At 51.7% G+C, this 15758-nt stretch overlaps 2 protein-coding genes across 2 annotated transcripts in view; one reads left to right on the top strand and one right to left on the bottom strand.

Moving 5' to 3' along the window:
- Positions 1 to 15758, bottom strand: part of Sorcs2 (sortilin related VPS10 domain containing receptor 2) — a 224583-nt gene that overhangs the window by 187860 nt on the left and 20965 nt on the right. The window lies entirely within an intron of this gene.
- Positions 11693 to 14247, top strand: Psapl1 (prosaposin like 1). Its single transcript, XM_028758093.1, has one exon. It carries the CDS (start codon positions 11710 to 11712, stop codon positions 13282 to 13284), a length of 1575 nt encoding a protein of 524 aa, XP_028613926.1. The 5' UTR covers positions 11693 to 11709; the 3' UTR covers positions 13285 to 14247.

Here is a 15758-nt window from a genome sequence, read left to right as displayed (position 1 = left end):
ACCTAGTTGCAGGAGGATTTCCATTCACCTTGCAAATATGAAGTTAACTGTCCTCTGTTGCCCTGAGTTGCTGGATGGGACAGGAACAGGGAGGGAGAGAAGAAAGAGAGGAAGGAAGGAAGTACAAAGTTAGGGAGCGGGGAGATCTTCCTGGTGTTACAGGAGGGTGACCTAGTAGCCCAGGACTCAGAGTAGGAAGCCCCATGTAGAGCTCAGATGGCCTGGGTAGGTCCCTGAGACCTAGCTAGTAGGTCCCTCACTGGGACCATGCACCAGGGCATTCAGCATGGGCTGTCTGACTGCAATAACAGAAAGCTGGGGCACAGAGCACAGGGTCCCTCAGAAAGGAGGCTGTGACACCACATGTGAGCAGGTCCTACAAGCCTGGACAGCAGAGGGCAGCCTGAACACTCTAGACACAGGTCACAGAAACCACAGACTGCATCCTTGGGTAGAAAGTGAGCAACTATGTAAGGGGATAGGGGTAGACATAGCTGGCTCTGTATTGCTTCTCTTTCCAGGAATCTGCAACACATGTGCAGGATACACACATCTGTCTAAACCTGGGCAAGGTGGGGCTCTGTTACAGCTCCGTGGTAGTTGAATCTCTTCCCAATTGCAGGATTTTGCTGGCACAACCGCATCTCCCATCTCCAGCTGGTAGCCTACAAGAGCTGATTCTTGTCCCCAGCCCACTTCAGAGGGCCCTGTGTCAGAAATCCCTGATGCTGGAATGTTCATGCATTGAAGGCCATGTTTCCAACGTGTGAAAGGGCTTTTCCATCTGTAAAATGGGCCAACCGAGACCTTGCCTAGGGCTCATCTAGAGCTGAGTGACCCTGGAGAAAGGGGGACGAGTTAGCACAAGGCTTATGCTGCCTGTAGCTTGCCAAAAGGATGGGTAAAAAAAGAAGATGAACCACAGGAAGGTTGGGACATCCTGGAGCCTGGTGACATCAAACCTCAGCAAGGTACACCGCTCTGCCTGGGACCACTCCTTTGTCAGTCTTTATGGGGGCCTTAGAAAGGGGGTTCCCCAACTAAAAGCCTCTGTTCTGCCTACTCCAAGGCTGTCCAGCTGTTCCAGATTTCCATGCCAGTCTTCTAAAACAAAAAGACCCCCTGGGAAGCATCAGAGGGAATGGAATGTTCCTGGCTTTTCTAAAAGTTTCTGTAGTTCCCCAGGTGGAGGGAACAGCAGAGCCTATCCAAGCCCTCCACACACTGATGTGTCACTGATGTGACTGCAGTCATTGATCTCCGAGCCAGGAAAGCCTCCATCCCAGTCCCACAGATGCAAAGGGTCCCAGTGGGCCAGCTCTATGGCTCTGTCCCACAGCAGCTGCAGGAAGGGGCTCTGGGAGGCTGCCTGTTAATAAGCTCCTGTCAGCAGACCCCAAGCAGAGGTCACACTGTGCTCTCTCTGGGTACATTATCCTGGGACCCCAGGCCCTGGCTACAGGGGTAGAAATTGAAATGCCTAGCAAACAGGGATTCAAGGTTTGAAAGCAGGTTAGAAGGCTTCAGAGTGTGAGTCCCTTCTGCCCTAACTCAGGTACCTTAGCCATGACTCCTGTGGCTCAAAGTCAGACTCTAAGCTTATCATGGAAAACTGGAGTTGGGGTAGATACTTCTGTCCTTTGCCAGTGATGATCAGGACTTGAGGTGTGGGAACAAATCCTCTTCTCTCAGGTGGAGCAGCCACACTGTCTCCCAGGTCCACAAGGTGACTGAGCTCTTCCTACCGTGATGACTGTCACATCTGTGTTTGGGACATCTTAGAGGGGTTGCTTTCTGCTTCCAAACTCAGCACCTTGTCTTAGGGCTTTTCGGGGACTCCTCAGATGAGGGGAACATGTGAACAGAGTGTCCAATAGGATCTTCTCAGGGACAGAGATGGCACCCAGCCACCTGCAGCCAATAAGGAAAGCTCCCTCCTCTCTGTGCCCAGGATATGTCCCTTCCCACCCTGGTTCCACCTCACAGCTAAACCCTACATGCCATGTTAGCACACCTGTACCAGTCCAGGTGGCTCTAGGACCCTTGTAGAAAGTTCTTGTTCTTCCAGGTCTTGTTGGATGAAGGAGGAAGTTTGGTTGAGGCTCTGTGGGTCAGGACTTGCCTCCGTGGGCCTGGGCCTTTGGTCATTTGATTACTCAAGGTGCCCTCAGGACAGAACTGGATTTTGTCCTGTCCCCTAGACTACCATAGAGATTTAAGGCAACTTGGCATATAGAGAGGCCTGAAGAGATCATGGCATCCCTGGAATAGAGTCTTCCTGGGTCTCAGCCCTACCCATCTGCCACCAGCTCTGCCCACAGTGCTCCACCCTCATCCCAGGTAGGACATGTACCTGCCTCCCAGCCTGCCCAAGCCATCTTGAGGCATCCCTTGGTGAACTCAGCAGGTGTCTGTTTCAGGTAGACCCTCCCAGGCCTGTGGACAGGAGGATGGGCTGGGGTTGTTAGTATCTGCTGAGGCAGCCAGAGGAGGATCTTGGAGAGAAGGCTGAAGGCATGGCTGTAGCCACTCTGTACACTGAGGCCTATTGCCCACCACAGCCTGGCCCACTGCCTCAGTTCTTACAATGTCACCTGAAAGGGTGAGGACACAGGCAGCTATATACCTCATTTATGGGCTGCGTGCAGGGGAGTTTGGATGCAGAGGCCCAGCAAGGACAACCTGGAAGGGCAGTAGCAGAGCTCTGAATGAATTCAGCATCCATGGCAGAAGAATGGCAAGCATCAGGGCTGCTCCCAGAGCCCAGACAGATACACTCTTGCAATCCCAGCAGTCCTGGGCACAAGGTCACCTTGATCAAGGACACCCAGTCCCTGGGACTGGCCAACTCCTACTGTGGGAGCTGTGTGTGGACTTTGTCACAGCTCACCCTGGAGAAGGCACATGCTCAAAGGAATGAAGGGGACAGGGGATTAGCAGGAAGCAGGGATCAGTGTGGTCCATGGTGGGCCACCCTGGCTCAACAGTTTGGATGCTCAGGGGCCTCTCAGTTGTCCCTTGCCTGCCTTTCTCTGCCTCTGTCCTCTGTTCCTCAACAAGCCACTTTCTTACTGCCTGTAAGGAAAACACAACCAAGCACCAAAATCATAGGAGAGGAAGAAAGAGAAGAGAGAGTCCTTGGCTCTTAGCCTAGGACCGCACTCCCAGTGCGATCTCAGCACCTGGCAAACCAGCCTCACCCTTGGCCTGCCCCAGGCCAGGGTGGATGTTTAAATGGTCCATCTGACCCATCAAAAGTGCTGTGCTTCTCTGGGAATGAAAACCTCAGCATTTCATGGGGTGATCATGATTGTAAAGGACACGAGAGACGAGGAAGGCACCTGACCTGGGAGGGACTGGCTGCAGTCATGACATTCCAACTGACAGAAAGGCTCCCAGTGCCCCTGTCCACCATGGCCTCCCTTGTTTCTGCCTCCCCGCTAGCTTCTAGCCAGGATGCCCAGTCATGGCTGTTCACAGACCTCTACCTGACTGAGCTCTCACACCTTCCAAGGCCAAACCATGCACTCCACCCTAATCCCTCTATATTATAGCTTCATGCTTCTCCAGGGCTCCCTGTCGTCTGACTCCCCTCATCTGGCTCCTCCTCACCATCACCCCTGGGTACCCCTGACCTCAGACCTCAACTGCCAACAGAGACTGGGATCACACACTTGTTCCTGGACCCAGCTCCTTGCTGAGGCCTAACTCCTGGGTGGGAGGTCCAGACTCCCGAGCTGATGTCCCACTGGCTGCTGTCTATACCATGTGAGTTCCCTGTTTCACGCCCTTGCCCTCACCCAGTGTGCTCCTTCTGTGGGAAGGGACAGCTAGCCCATGGTGCAAGCCTGTGTTTACACACCCTTTCTTCCCACTGCTACTGCGTGACCCCATTCTCTGTGTTCCCTCCATCCTCCTCCATACCACACCCTGAGCAGGCACCTGTTCTCCCTTGGGTGATGCAATGACACCCAGGACAGGTGTGCCAGGCTAGGCTCCTCCTCCTGACAGTTTTCTCCATAGCTCAGGTCAAATGCTTAGTGAATGCTTTCTCTCCTGTCCCAAATTTAAACCACCAACCAGCAAATCCAACCACCAGCAGACTGGGAATTCAAAGTCACCAACCATGCCCACTCTACCCCTGGGGCCCTACTGCCTCTAACTGCTGCTTGCTGGCTCTCTCAGCTGTCACCTTGCCTGAGACTGATCCCCACAAATATATTCTTAGGTCATGTCACTGCCCTGCTCAAATCCCTGCAATGGCCCCCTACTTCCCTTGGGGGTCCAGCCAGAGTTCTTAGTACATGGTTCTTCTAATCCTTCTTCCTCCTGCCTCTTCTCCCACTTACTTGGTCCCAGCCTTCTGCTTCCTTGCTGTTCCTGGAACACTTACCTCAGGACCTTTGTACATGCCAGCCTCCCTGCTTAGTATATAAACAGATTCCCTCCCAGGTTTTTCCCACGCCTTTTCTAGAATTCCACTCAAATACCAACAAGTCACCAAGACCATTTCTAACCACACACTGGATTCTCCCAGTCCCCTTGCAACCTGTAGGGCTTCTTTTTGCCCCTCTTCTGACTCTCCACTATCATGCTTACTGTGCTTGTTGCTTAATTTCCACTCCTTCCCCCGGAGTGTAAGTCCCAGGAGATTGGACTGCCATCTATCTAGTTAACTCAAGTATCTACAGCACCCAGAATAGCACTCGGAGCAGAATCGATGCCCAATAAATAACAGCTGAATGCACACAAGAGAAGAACTAAACTCCACGAGGCCTGGCATGAGCTCAGCATCAGTTCTCAGACCTGCTGCTTTCCCCTCCTCCAACACGGAAAAGGGGCCCTGCCCACTGGCCCAGCTCCTCCCTCTTCCTGGAATGTGCTGACCTACTTATCTTGAGTGAGATCTTTCAGTCCTATCCCTGACCCCAGTGCTCAGGGGCAAGGTGGGCCAGTAGGCTCCTCAGATCTGAGATCTGAACTGCACAGAGGTGGTCTTGGAAACACTGCAGGAATCCATGGATGTGCTGGGAGGACTAGGGCTGTTGAGGAAGAAAGTGTGGCTGCCCTGGAGCTAGTACACAAAGATAATTAATCAGTCTTGGGGACCTGGGCTTGTCTCAGTCACATGGAAGTGGAGAGAGAGAGAGAGAGAGAGAGAGAGAGAGAGAGAGAGAGAGAGAGAGAGAGAGAGAGAGAGAGAGAACACAAGCAAGCTTGGGCTCCAGCCACCACAAAGTCCCCAGGTCCTAAATCTCAGGGGCTGCAATGGTGACTACACTGTGACAGTCATGATGGCTTCTGGGCTTACAGGGTCTGTGTCTTGCCAGTAGCAGAGGCTCAGACTTGGGGTCTCTTCTGTCTGAGTCTTGGCTTTTGGACCTGTGCAGCCTAGGGAGTCATAGTACCAAATGCTCAGGATGTACTGAGGGCAAAGGAGAGGTCCAGAAACACTCAGGCATTGTGATCCCAGGGGCTCAGCAACCCGGGTGGGGGGCCTCCAAACACTCTTTCTACCATAGTGCCTCCCTCACCCCTAGGCTTCCAAGAATCAGGAGCAATCTAAGCCATGGTGTAAACTGGGAGCAAGGACACTAAAGCCAGAACACACCTGTCATGGGTTGATGCATGTATGGCCCCTGATGTATGTGGAAGTAAAACCCCTGGCATTTGTGACTTGATCCATCCAGACATCAGGTCTTCATGGAAGAACATAGCTGAGCTTATTCTCCATGGGGGCTCTCAACCTATGACTGGACCTTTGTGAGGAGGGAAAGAGAAACATAAAGAAGAAAGCCAGCTGTTGACAGGTGCAAAGATGAGGTGCCCCAGTCACAGGTTCAGCCAACATCTGCAGAGTCCCAAGAGCCTAGACAGCTCCAACTTTGGTCTTGGAACTGGGAAGATAGTAAGTTCTTTTTTAAACCAAACTATACTTGGCCTCATGGCATACTGTTTAGTCAGGCAGTTGCAGGAACCCCTGTACCTTTTACCCCTGCTCCTGGCTCAGCAGCCCCTGATGGAGCCAGGTATGCAAGGCTTTGGCTGGTGGGCTCCAGCCTTAGCTCTGTGGTTGGGAATCCAACCTGAGGGGGCAGAATCCAAGACCTCACATCTGAGCTCTTAGCTCTTAGGGGAGGGGTCAGAAGCAGGAGATGCAGCAAACTCCAAAGTAGGGAGCCTGTGCTGTACTCCATGGTGACCTAGCCAGACCCCACTTGAGCTCCTAGCTTGCTTCTTTCATCCTCTATTCCCCAAGAGCCAAAGGACCTTTGTGTGTATGTGGGGGGGGGGGACAAAGACCCTATCTGTTTACCACCTTGAGTTGGTAGATGGTAAGTAGGGCTCTATGGCTACACAGGTCCCTCTCTGTCTGGACTCGAGCAGTAATGAGACTTCAGTTGACTTGCTCACTAGAGGTACTCACCTCACAGGCCAGGATCCTGCCCCAGCCTGCCTTCTGCTCACCCAACCGCACTCCAGGTTCCTTGTCCACCCCACCCCACCCACAGGCTAGTTTATAGATGGGCATTCCCAGTAGAAATCAGATCATGAACTCAGCCTCCCCTCACTCCTGCCTGGTGCTCTCTTCCCCCAGAGACATGCTAAAGACTATCATCTCTACACTTGACTCCGCTGAGTCAGATCAGCAGCTTCATGGTGAGCCAGCCCTCCCCCGTCCCCTCCTTGCTGCTTCATAGGGACAGCATGTGCCCCCCCACCCCTGCCCCATGTCCTATGTCCTTACTATAGAACATATAGTGCCCCCCAAAGGCTTTCTCCAGGGAACCCTGTTCTACCATTGATGTCACATGTCCCCACTTTCATGCTGCTTAGCAGATGAGAGTCTGGGCAGAGTACAAGGGCCAGAGTATGGGAGTTGGGGTTTCTGTTCTCATCAAGTGACAAGAACGGTTCCCCCCCTCTTCACAAAAATCCTCCTTCAGGGGTGAGGCAGTTGAGCCCCCTTCTGCTTCCTCCCTGGTCCAGTTTCCAAGTCAGGGAGTCACCACAGCATGGTCCCCAGCCACCTGCCTACATGCCACCACAACCAGACCAGTCTTTACTTGGGAATAAAAAACAAATGTGTTCTAATAGCTTTGGGGACAAGTGAAATTTCTAAAAGATCTCAACGACAGCAACAGAGCATTAACCTTCAGGGGGTAAGTGAGCATTTGTTCATCATCTCTGAAGGGCTGAAATCAGAGACACGAGAAGTGACAGGCACCAGTGGTGCTGGGTGGTGGCAGCAGGTGCAGCCATTTCAGAACATCTCAGGAGGGTTGGCACTCAGCAGAGAGGAACCTTGGCACACACCCTATAAAAATCTGCCCGGCCCACATCATGCTACCAAGAATGCTCAGAGTGCCAGAGGACTAGCAACCCCACACCAGAATTCACCAATGTCAGTCCACAGTGGATACACAGATTACTATAGGGCCACACGGTAGGCATGACCCTGCAAGGGAACTAACTGCAGACAGCTGTGAAGGCAGTGCAGACAGCTGTGGAGAGAAGAGCATACTGGTATGTCTGAATGCATGTTCATAGCACTGGAAATGAGTCTATGGTATGAAAAAAATGAGGAAAGCTGAGCAACTGGAAAGGGGCACAAGCAAGGGCTGTGTGTCCTGATTGGGGTGTGATTTAAAGAAGCATATGTGTTGGCCGACACTCATTGACCTGCCCACTTAAGATGTGTGCGCTTTTCTGTGTATTAATTCCTCTTCAGAAGACTAAACCCCACTGTCAATAGATACAGAATTCTAGTTGGTAGATTTTGCTTTTCACAGTGGAGTGGGCTAGCGCTTCTGAAACTAATTTTTAAAATGCATTTGGATTCAGAAATGAGAATGAATAGATACATTAAAGATAATAAGAGCTAGGCTTCTCACTGCTAAGCAAGGGAGCTCCAAACATTGAAGAGGACAGCCGGATTACACTCCGCTGCGCAGGAGTATGCATATGAACAAATAGGATCACAAAAATGGGAACACATGCAGATGGATGGATGGATGGATGGATGGATGGATGGATGGATGGATGGGTGGGTGGATGGATGGATGGGTGGATGGATGGGTGGATGGGTGGATGGATGAATGGATGGGTGGGTGGGCATGTGGATGGATGGGTGGGTGGGTGTGTGGATGGATAGGTGGGTGGGTGGATGGGGATGGATGGGTGGATAGATGGATGGACGGATGGGTGGGTGGGTATGTGGATGTATGGGATGGGTGGGGGTGTGGATGGATAGGTGGGTGGGTGGATGGGTGGGTGGGTGGATGGATGGATGGGTAGGTGGATGATGGATGGATGGGTGGGTAGATGGATGGGTGGGTGGATGGATGGATGGGTAGATGGATGGATGGATATGTCATATATGTGCACACAGGTAAACACTTATTACTTTATGAACATGTGTCTATGGTTCCATAAGCATACATCTTTCCCTATACTTTCATCTGTTTCCTCACCAATAAGAAGTAGAATGATATTGCTTTATGTCAGTGAAGGCCTGGAAATGACAGTGGCATAGCAGGCTCACCTGGCTTCCAGATACGGCTTCTAAATACTTTCCTTGGAGGGAAAGCTGAATTCAGGGCTGGCTGAGGAAAGAACGATAAGCCTAGAGTGGTGCTATGGCTGGATAGGAGAGGTTCGAGGAAGGATGGGGACAAGGAAGAGACACAGAACAGCTCCATGTGCTCCACAGGTCAAAACTGGAGCCATTTGGGCATCAAACCAACCAGAAATGCCCACAAGCAATAGCTCAAAATCACAATAAATCACATTTAAGAGTAAAAATAAAATCAAAAGCCATGAGTCTTTCTTTGAAGGAAAGAAAAGATAGAGAAAGCAGAAGGGGATGAGGAAAGAGGAGAAAGCTTTTCCTGTACAGAAAAACATTAACCGGTTTCAAGTATCTCTGGGTCCAATGCCCTTAGAGGACCCAGGGCAGTGCTGAAGGAGGCCATTATTAGACCAAGCTAGACCAGTTAAGAAGCATCACCAGTGAGGAGCTTGGGAAAGGTTAGCAGCCTATGCCCCAGTGTGACAGAAGAAAGGGCCAGGCTAGGAGGGCTGCAGACGTGAGCAAGGCGACATGGGCCAAGGAGATAAGCCACTAGGACACAGCACCTCTGACACATGGACAGCGTGTATTCGGGTGTAGGGTGGATAACAGCGCTGTGTCAACACTGCAGCTCTCGGTTTTGATAAATGAACTGTGACTATGGGAGAGAATGCCCTCATTCTTAGGAACGACACGCGGAAGACATGGGCAAAGGGACACAATGGCTTCGCCCACAGCCACCCACAGCAGTTGTGACACACAAAGGCAAATATTTATGCATGTGGACAGACATATAGTAGTAGAGAGATGATACATGGAATAGATGGATGGATGGAAGGACAGATGGATGGAGGGGAAAGTAGATGGATGGAGGGATGGATGAATGAAGGGAGGGAGGGAGAGAAAAATGGATGGATGGAAGGATGAATGATAGATGGATGACAAGATGGACAGGTTGATATGAGAACACATGGAAAATTGGATAGACAAATAGATAGATGGTGAATGGATGGATAACTAGATGGACAGACATATACATAATTGGATGGATGGATGGATGGATGGATGGGAAATGGGCAAGTGGCTAGATGAATATATGAATGAGCAAGTAGATAAACAGGCAGACAGAAAATTGGATCAATGAATGGATATATGGATGGTTGGACAAGTGAATGGGCAGACAGATAATTGGATGGATGAATGAGTGGACAGACAGGAGGGTGACGTGTGTGTGTGTGTGTGTGTGTGTGTGTGTGTGTGTGTGTGTAAAATGGGTGTGTGGGTGGATGTCAGATGATGAATAGATAAATAGACAGAAGGATGGATGAACAAATGGATAGATGAGTAGATAGGTAGACAGACAGATAGATGGGTAGATGGTTGGATGGATAAGAAGAAAAGAAGTGTAGAGAGAGTAAATAAACATTATCAGGATGCCTGGGAAAGCATGGGATTCTCTGAACTATTTCTGCCATTGTCTTCTAAGTTAGAAACTATATCAAAATACACCTCTAGGCCCTAACCCTAGAGTATTTCCTGAGCCTGTACTTACTAAACTAATTAGGTAATTTGGGCTTGTGTCCTTGACAGCCTGCTAATAGTGCTTCCCACCAACAAGCCTAAAGTACTGAGACTTTCAGCCATTCCCCAACCCATGACTCTAAAGAAAGGCCAAGTGCTTTAGATGAAACTCTTAAATGAGATTTGTCAATTCACAGCTGTAGGCACAGAGGTCCCATGTTCTGTCTATCTCTTATTGTTCGCACCTCCCCCAGGTGGTTCCTAAGTTGAGTCCTGAGGGATACACTGGTCAACACAAGTACGGAGGATTGAGCCAGTGTGCAGTCTAAAGCCCTAAGTGCAGGGTCTGATGGGCTCTGGGGAGTTGTCAAAACTGAGTCAAATGTCAGGTCACACATTTGGCAAACAGATTTGATTGTAGGGTTGAAAAAAAATGCCTGCGCCCCAAAAACAAAGTGAGTAGTGAGTAGGTGTTCCATAAACAGTGACTGGGTAAGGTGCTGGGTGAGTCAGCTGGGCCTGCCCAGGCAGGTCTAGATAAGAGCCTTGTTTCAGATCCTCCTCTGTACAGCTCGCCAAGCTGGCCCTCATGGCCCTGCAGCTAAGAGAACCCAACCTCCCCCACTTCACCATCCTGTGTCCTCCCCTGGCCCAAAGGAAGCAGAGACCTTGGCAGTCACATGTTTAAGGGGCTCAGTGAACCTCATTCTATAATATCTCTGTATCCGAGCCTCTTAGAAGGAGGGCAAGAGGAGGCACCATCTGCATTCTTTGCAAAGTTGTTGCAAAGGCAGCTGGGATACCCACCCCACATAACTGGGAAGTGAATTCCTCTGGGCACCCAGAGGATCTGAGCCACAGATACCCATATGTGGGGCTCACACTACTTAGGCATGCAGGGCTTCCTTGGAGTTCCCAGGGCCCCTGATCTGCCCACTCCTATGGGAGCGGTGAGCTGCCTGTCAATCAGAACAGGTGAGTCTGGCTTCGAAATCCTCCACAGAATCAACAGGATGAGGCTCTGGCCACCTGTGTGTCTGCCTGGTATTAGTGTTCTTGCTTAATGCTTATTTCCAAAACTACGGAAGATAATAGATGACCCAACTGTGAAACAGAAAACCCTTTTGTATATGCGAACCTCAGCAAACACTGCACATCTGCTAGGGACCAGCCCACGCGTGAACTCCCATGGAAGTCTCCAGAATGAAGGCTCTGCATGCCAGCAGCCCTCACACAGGCATTGTGGGATCAACAGTCCAGTCAGCCCCTGAACAGTGGGTCTTAGGACCAGTGCCTGTGGTGGGCATGTGGCCATGAGGCCCAGGTAGAAATAAGTTACTCTAGGAATTCAGTTTTTCCGGGCCTGGTGTGACACAGAATAGAAGCTTCATTCCAGAAGCTAGACTTTGAATAGTGATTATTTGGGGAGAGAGAAGGAGATAGAAAGGTCAAGAGGCAGTAGCCAGAGAGGATGGTGCCAGCACCCGGGTAGGTGGGGCTCTGACTCAGGCTGGGGAGGAGCAGAAGGCAGGCACCTTGCTGAGCAGGCTAGACAGGAGAGCTAGTTTTATAGCGAGAGCCAAGCAGAGGGAACAGCCAGTAGAACCACAGGCATTATGCTGTGTGCTCTAATTCTCTGGTCTGGTCTCCTGGGGGCCGCCAAGGCCAGCCCCATCTCGGTTCCCCAAGAGTGTGCCAAGGGTTCGGTGGTATGGTGTCAGGACCTGCAGGCAGCTGTGAGGTGTCGAGCCGTGAGGCACTGCCAGAGTGCTGTCTGGAGCAAGCCCACAGTCAGGTCCCTGCCCTGCAGTGTGTGCCAGGATGTGGCTGCTGCTGCTGGTAATGGAGCGAACCCAGATGCTACAGAGTCGGACATTTTGGTATCAGTAATGAAGACCTGTGAGTGGCTTCCAAACCAGGAGTCTTCAGCTAAGTGCAAGTGGATGGTGTACAACCACAGTGCGGCTGTCCTGGGCATGCTCAGTGGAGCTCCGGGCAGTGCCTCAGCTTCGGTATGCACTGCGCTCACCCTCTGTGAATCGCTACAGAGGCACCTAGCTGTGACCACCTCGGAAAGACCACTGACCCAGGAGGATGCAAATGAGTTGATGGCCCCATTCTTGACCAATGGGGCCCTGAGCTTCCACCCATCACAGATGCCTGGAGCTGCCGTGTGTCATGATTGTGTCCAGCTGATCTCCCGGCTCCAGGGTGCTCTAAAGTCTAACTTGACCTTGGCAGAGGTAACTGTCCAGAGCCAGTGTCAGTCCATGGGGCCTGGCCTGGCTGCCCTCTGCGAGAACTACATCCACCGGCAATTTGTCCCTGCTAAGCAAACACTGCAGATTCTCCCCCCTCAGGAGGTCTGCAAGAAAGGGGGCTTCTGTGAGGAGCAGAAAGAGTCTCCCCACTGGCTGGCTCAAGTGGCCGCTGTAGATGGAGTCCCCTCTCTGGAGATGGAGCTGCCGAGGAAGAATGAGTTGCAGATGCAGTTGGGCCTGACATGCGATGTGTGCTTGAACGTGATCCAGGAGCTGGACAATTGGCTTGAGACCAACAGCACGGAAGCCCTCATCAGCCACACCCTGGAGCGAGTGTGTTCCATAATGCCTGAGTCTCTAATCCAACAGTGCATCACCCTGGTGGACAACTACAGCCCCAGCTTGGTGCAGCTCGTGTCCAAAGTTGCCCCAGAGAAAGTGTGTGAGACCATCAGACTGTGTGGCAGCAAAAGGCAGGCCAGGTCTATCTCCAGGGCGGTGACAACCACACCATCCCCGCTCATGGATGAGGAAAACCACGGTAGCTTCTGCCAAGGTTGCCAAAGGCTGCTGAGCATGTCTTCCCAGAATCTAGACCGCAAGAGCACCAAGCGGGACATTCTGAATGCCTTCAAAGGTGGCTGCCGGATTCTGCCTTTGCCTTACCTGCTGCAGTGCAACCGTTTTGTGGCCGAGTATGAACCTGTGCTCATAGAGAGTCTCCGGTTCATGATGAACCCCACGGACCTATGCAAGAAGATGGGGGCCTGCCACGGCTCCAAGGTGACACTTCTAGGCACAGATCAGTGCGTCATGGGCCCCAGCTTCTGGTGCAAGAGCCCAGAGGCCGCCGAGATGTGTGATGCCCTGGAGCACTGCCAGCGCCTTGTGTGGAAAAAGCCTGTCTCCAAAACCAATGAGCAGCCATGACTGTGGCCACCAGAACCCAAAGCCTGTCAGGGGCCAATCCTACCTGCAGGCTTCTGCCTCCCAAGCGGACCTTATGAAGTGGGTGTTATCCCCATGTCGTAGGTAAAAAGCTGAGGCTCTGAGCCTCAGGGAGTTGGGGCAGAGTGGAGCTGATATTCAAAGCCATGATGTCCTGATGCTGGGCAGTGTCATTTTTTCTGTCTCTGCCCTCACCACCGTCTCTAACAAACAGAAGGTCCCTCCTTATCCCTGCCCCAGTAAGCCACCCTCTCCTGCTGTGCTGTGATGCTGATGGCCTCCCATGCAGGGTGAGAGCCCAGCTGTGTGTCAAAGCAGCTGCAGGAGGGTCAGATAGGTAAGGGTAGGTCAGTAGAGGGGACCATTACTAGTTGGGCTAGTGGCTCTTACCAATAGTTTGGGGTAGAGGTTGGGTATTCTCAGGCTAGGGTCTCTCAGGTTGGCTCTCGGTGGTGCAGTTGGGGCATGAGTGGCTCTGGACTTCTGAGGGAGGGTCCTGGGTCATTGGCTACCACCCACAAGGGACATTTGGACTTTATATGACTCTTTTCCATGTCTTGTCTCACCAAGAGGAATTGGTCCACCCACCCAGACTTCAGCCCTCCTGGTGCTAAGCAATCTGGGGTGTACTTAAAATCAGGAGAAAAAAAAACCCTGCTGGGTGAGCAGTGGGGAAAGCCCTGAGGGGTGTGGAATGGCTGTAGCACGGGAAGTAGCAAGAGGTCCACCCTAGTCAGCAGTCTGCTGAGCCTCGGTTTTCTAATCTGTAGACTGGGAGGATCATGTCTGCCTCATAGGGATGTTAAGACAGTTTTAGGAGACGTCCTCAAGCTCTTTCACTTAGAGACTGGTACCCAATGACCTACCAGGATCAGCAAAATCTATCTTGGGAATCAATAGGATCTCTGGGGAGTCTGACCAAAGAAGTTTATATAAACCAGAAGCTTTCTCCAAACAATGTTTGCTGGTTTTGTTCTAATGGAAGAGCATGGTCCCTGGGGCTTCACAATCCCTTCCTCACAGCCTCCCATGGGTGTACCTCCGGTGGGAAGGCTTGTGTATCTCATGTACCCACTGCCAGTCTTTCATTTGTAGACTTCAGTGCCTTATAAGCCCCTGGATTGATGTCTTTCTGCAGAGGCCTCAAGTCCAGCACAAGACCTGCACACCATAGATGCTCAACCATCTGTGGCATGTGGACATGAGTTCCTGTGCAGAGCTCACCACTGCCTGGGAGGGGCTGAGACTTTCTTGGCCTGGCTGGCCAGTGGTATGAGTAGGCGCTCTCTCCTGAGGGATACACTGGGTTCTTAGGCAACTATTTTGATCTGGGCCATCATTCAAGGCCATGAGTATAACTAGCTAGAATCTCTTGAGTCCTGTGTGCTGTCATTGTTGTCTGGTCAGCCCTGAGCAAGAAGAGGAAAGCAAGAGGCATAAACTGTCTGCTGTGACCCATGCACAGATGTGGCCTTGGGGATCAGGTCCCAAAGCACAGATTGAGGTCACCAGTCACCATTTGAAGCCTACTCATCTCCCCAGGAGCCTTGAGCAGACCCTCCTCTGTTCTGACAGTAAGCCAAGAGGGACACTTGCTAACAGTTGTATGTGACATGTCACGGCTCTTCTTGACCTGACATTTCCATAGAGACATCACCAACCACATAAGCCAGGCCTGCTGGAGACCAGGAAGTGGTGAGTGCCAAATCCTCTTTGTCTCTGATCCCATTTCACTGCCTCCAACCCAGATCTACAGTGAGGGACAGGCAGGGTGGGGTCTCTCTTCATCCCATTCCTCTCCTCTCCTCAGCTCAGGGCCAGGAGTCAGTTGTTTCCTCAGTCCACTGATAAATGTGCCCCACATATACATGGCCCACAGGAGCCTGCCACAGAACATACAGAACATACCTGACAAGATCCCACAGGCCCACTGCACACTGTGGCTGGCAAGGCACAGGTTTTCTATACCCAGTCACAAGGACTCCAGCTGGTCCACACTTTTGATCTTCACTCACCCTGCACTTTGTGGCTGAGGGACAAGAGGAGTGGTGGGCACTGGGGGTGACAGTGGCAACTTCCATCAGACCCACAAATTTACCTAGTGGCCAGGAATGGCAGCTCAGCTGAGGGACAAAGACCAACTGGACAGCTTTGTATGCTGCTTGCTTCAGAAGGGACCTCAGGCAGAGCTGCCATCCTTACCACACCCACCAGTGGGACAGATCCTGCCTGTAAGGGTGGGGTGCAGGACATGAAGCAACTGGAGGTGGGGACCACAGTGCCCTGATTAAGATGGGATCAGGGGTTCTGTCCAGCTGCCCAGGTGGAAGATGCCAGAAACTTCTACTACACAGGTCATGCGTGTCTATCAGATGCCACCAACAGGCAGAGATCTAGACGGGTAGGAACTCAACCAGGGTTCATGGCTTCTGAATTCCTTAGATCAGGGTTTGAGA

The sequence above is a fragment of the Grammomys surdaster genome, unplaced genomic scaffold (assembly GCF_004785775.1).
Source record: "Grammomys surdaster isolate TR1022 unplaced genomic scaffold, NIH_TR_1.0 126187, whole genome shotgun sequence".
NCBI lineage: Eukaryota > Metazoa > Chordata > Mammalia > Rodentia > Muridae > Grammomys > Grammomys surdaster.
Note: the sequence above shows the minus strand (reverse complement) of the source record. Positions and strands in the feature narration are given on the sequence as shown.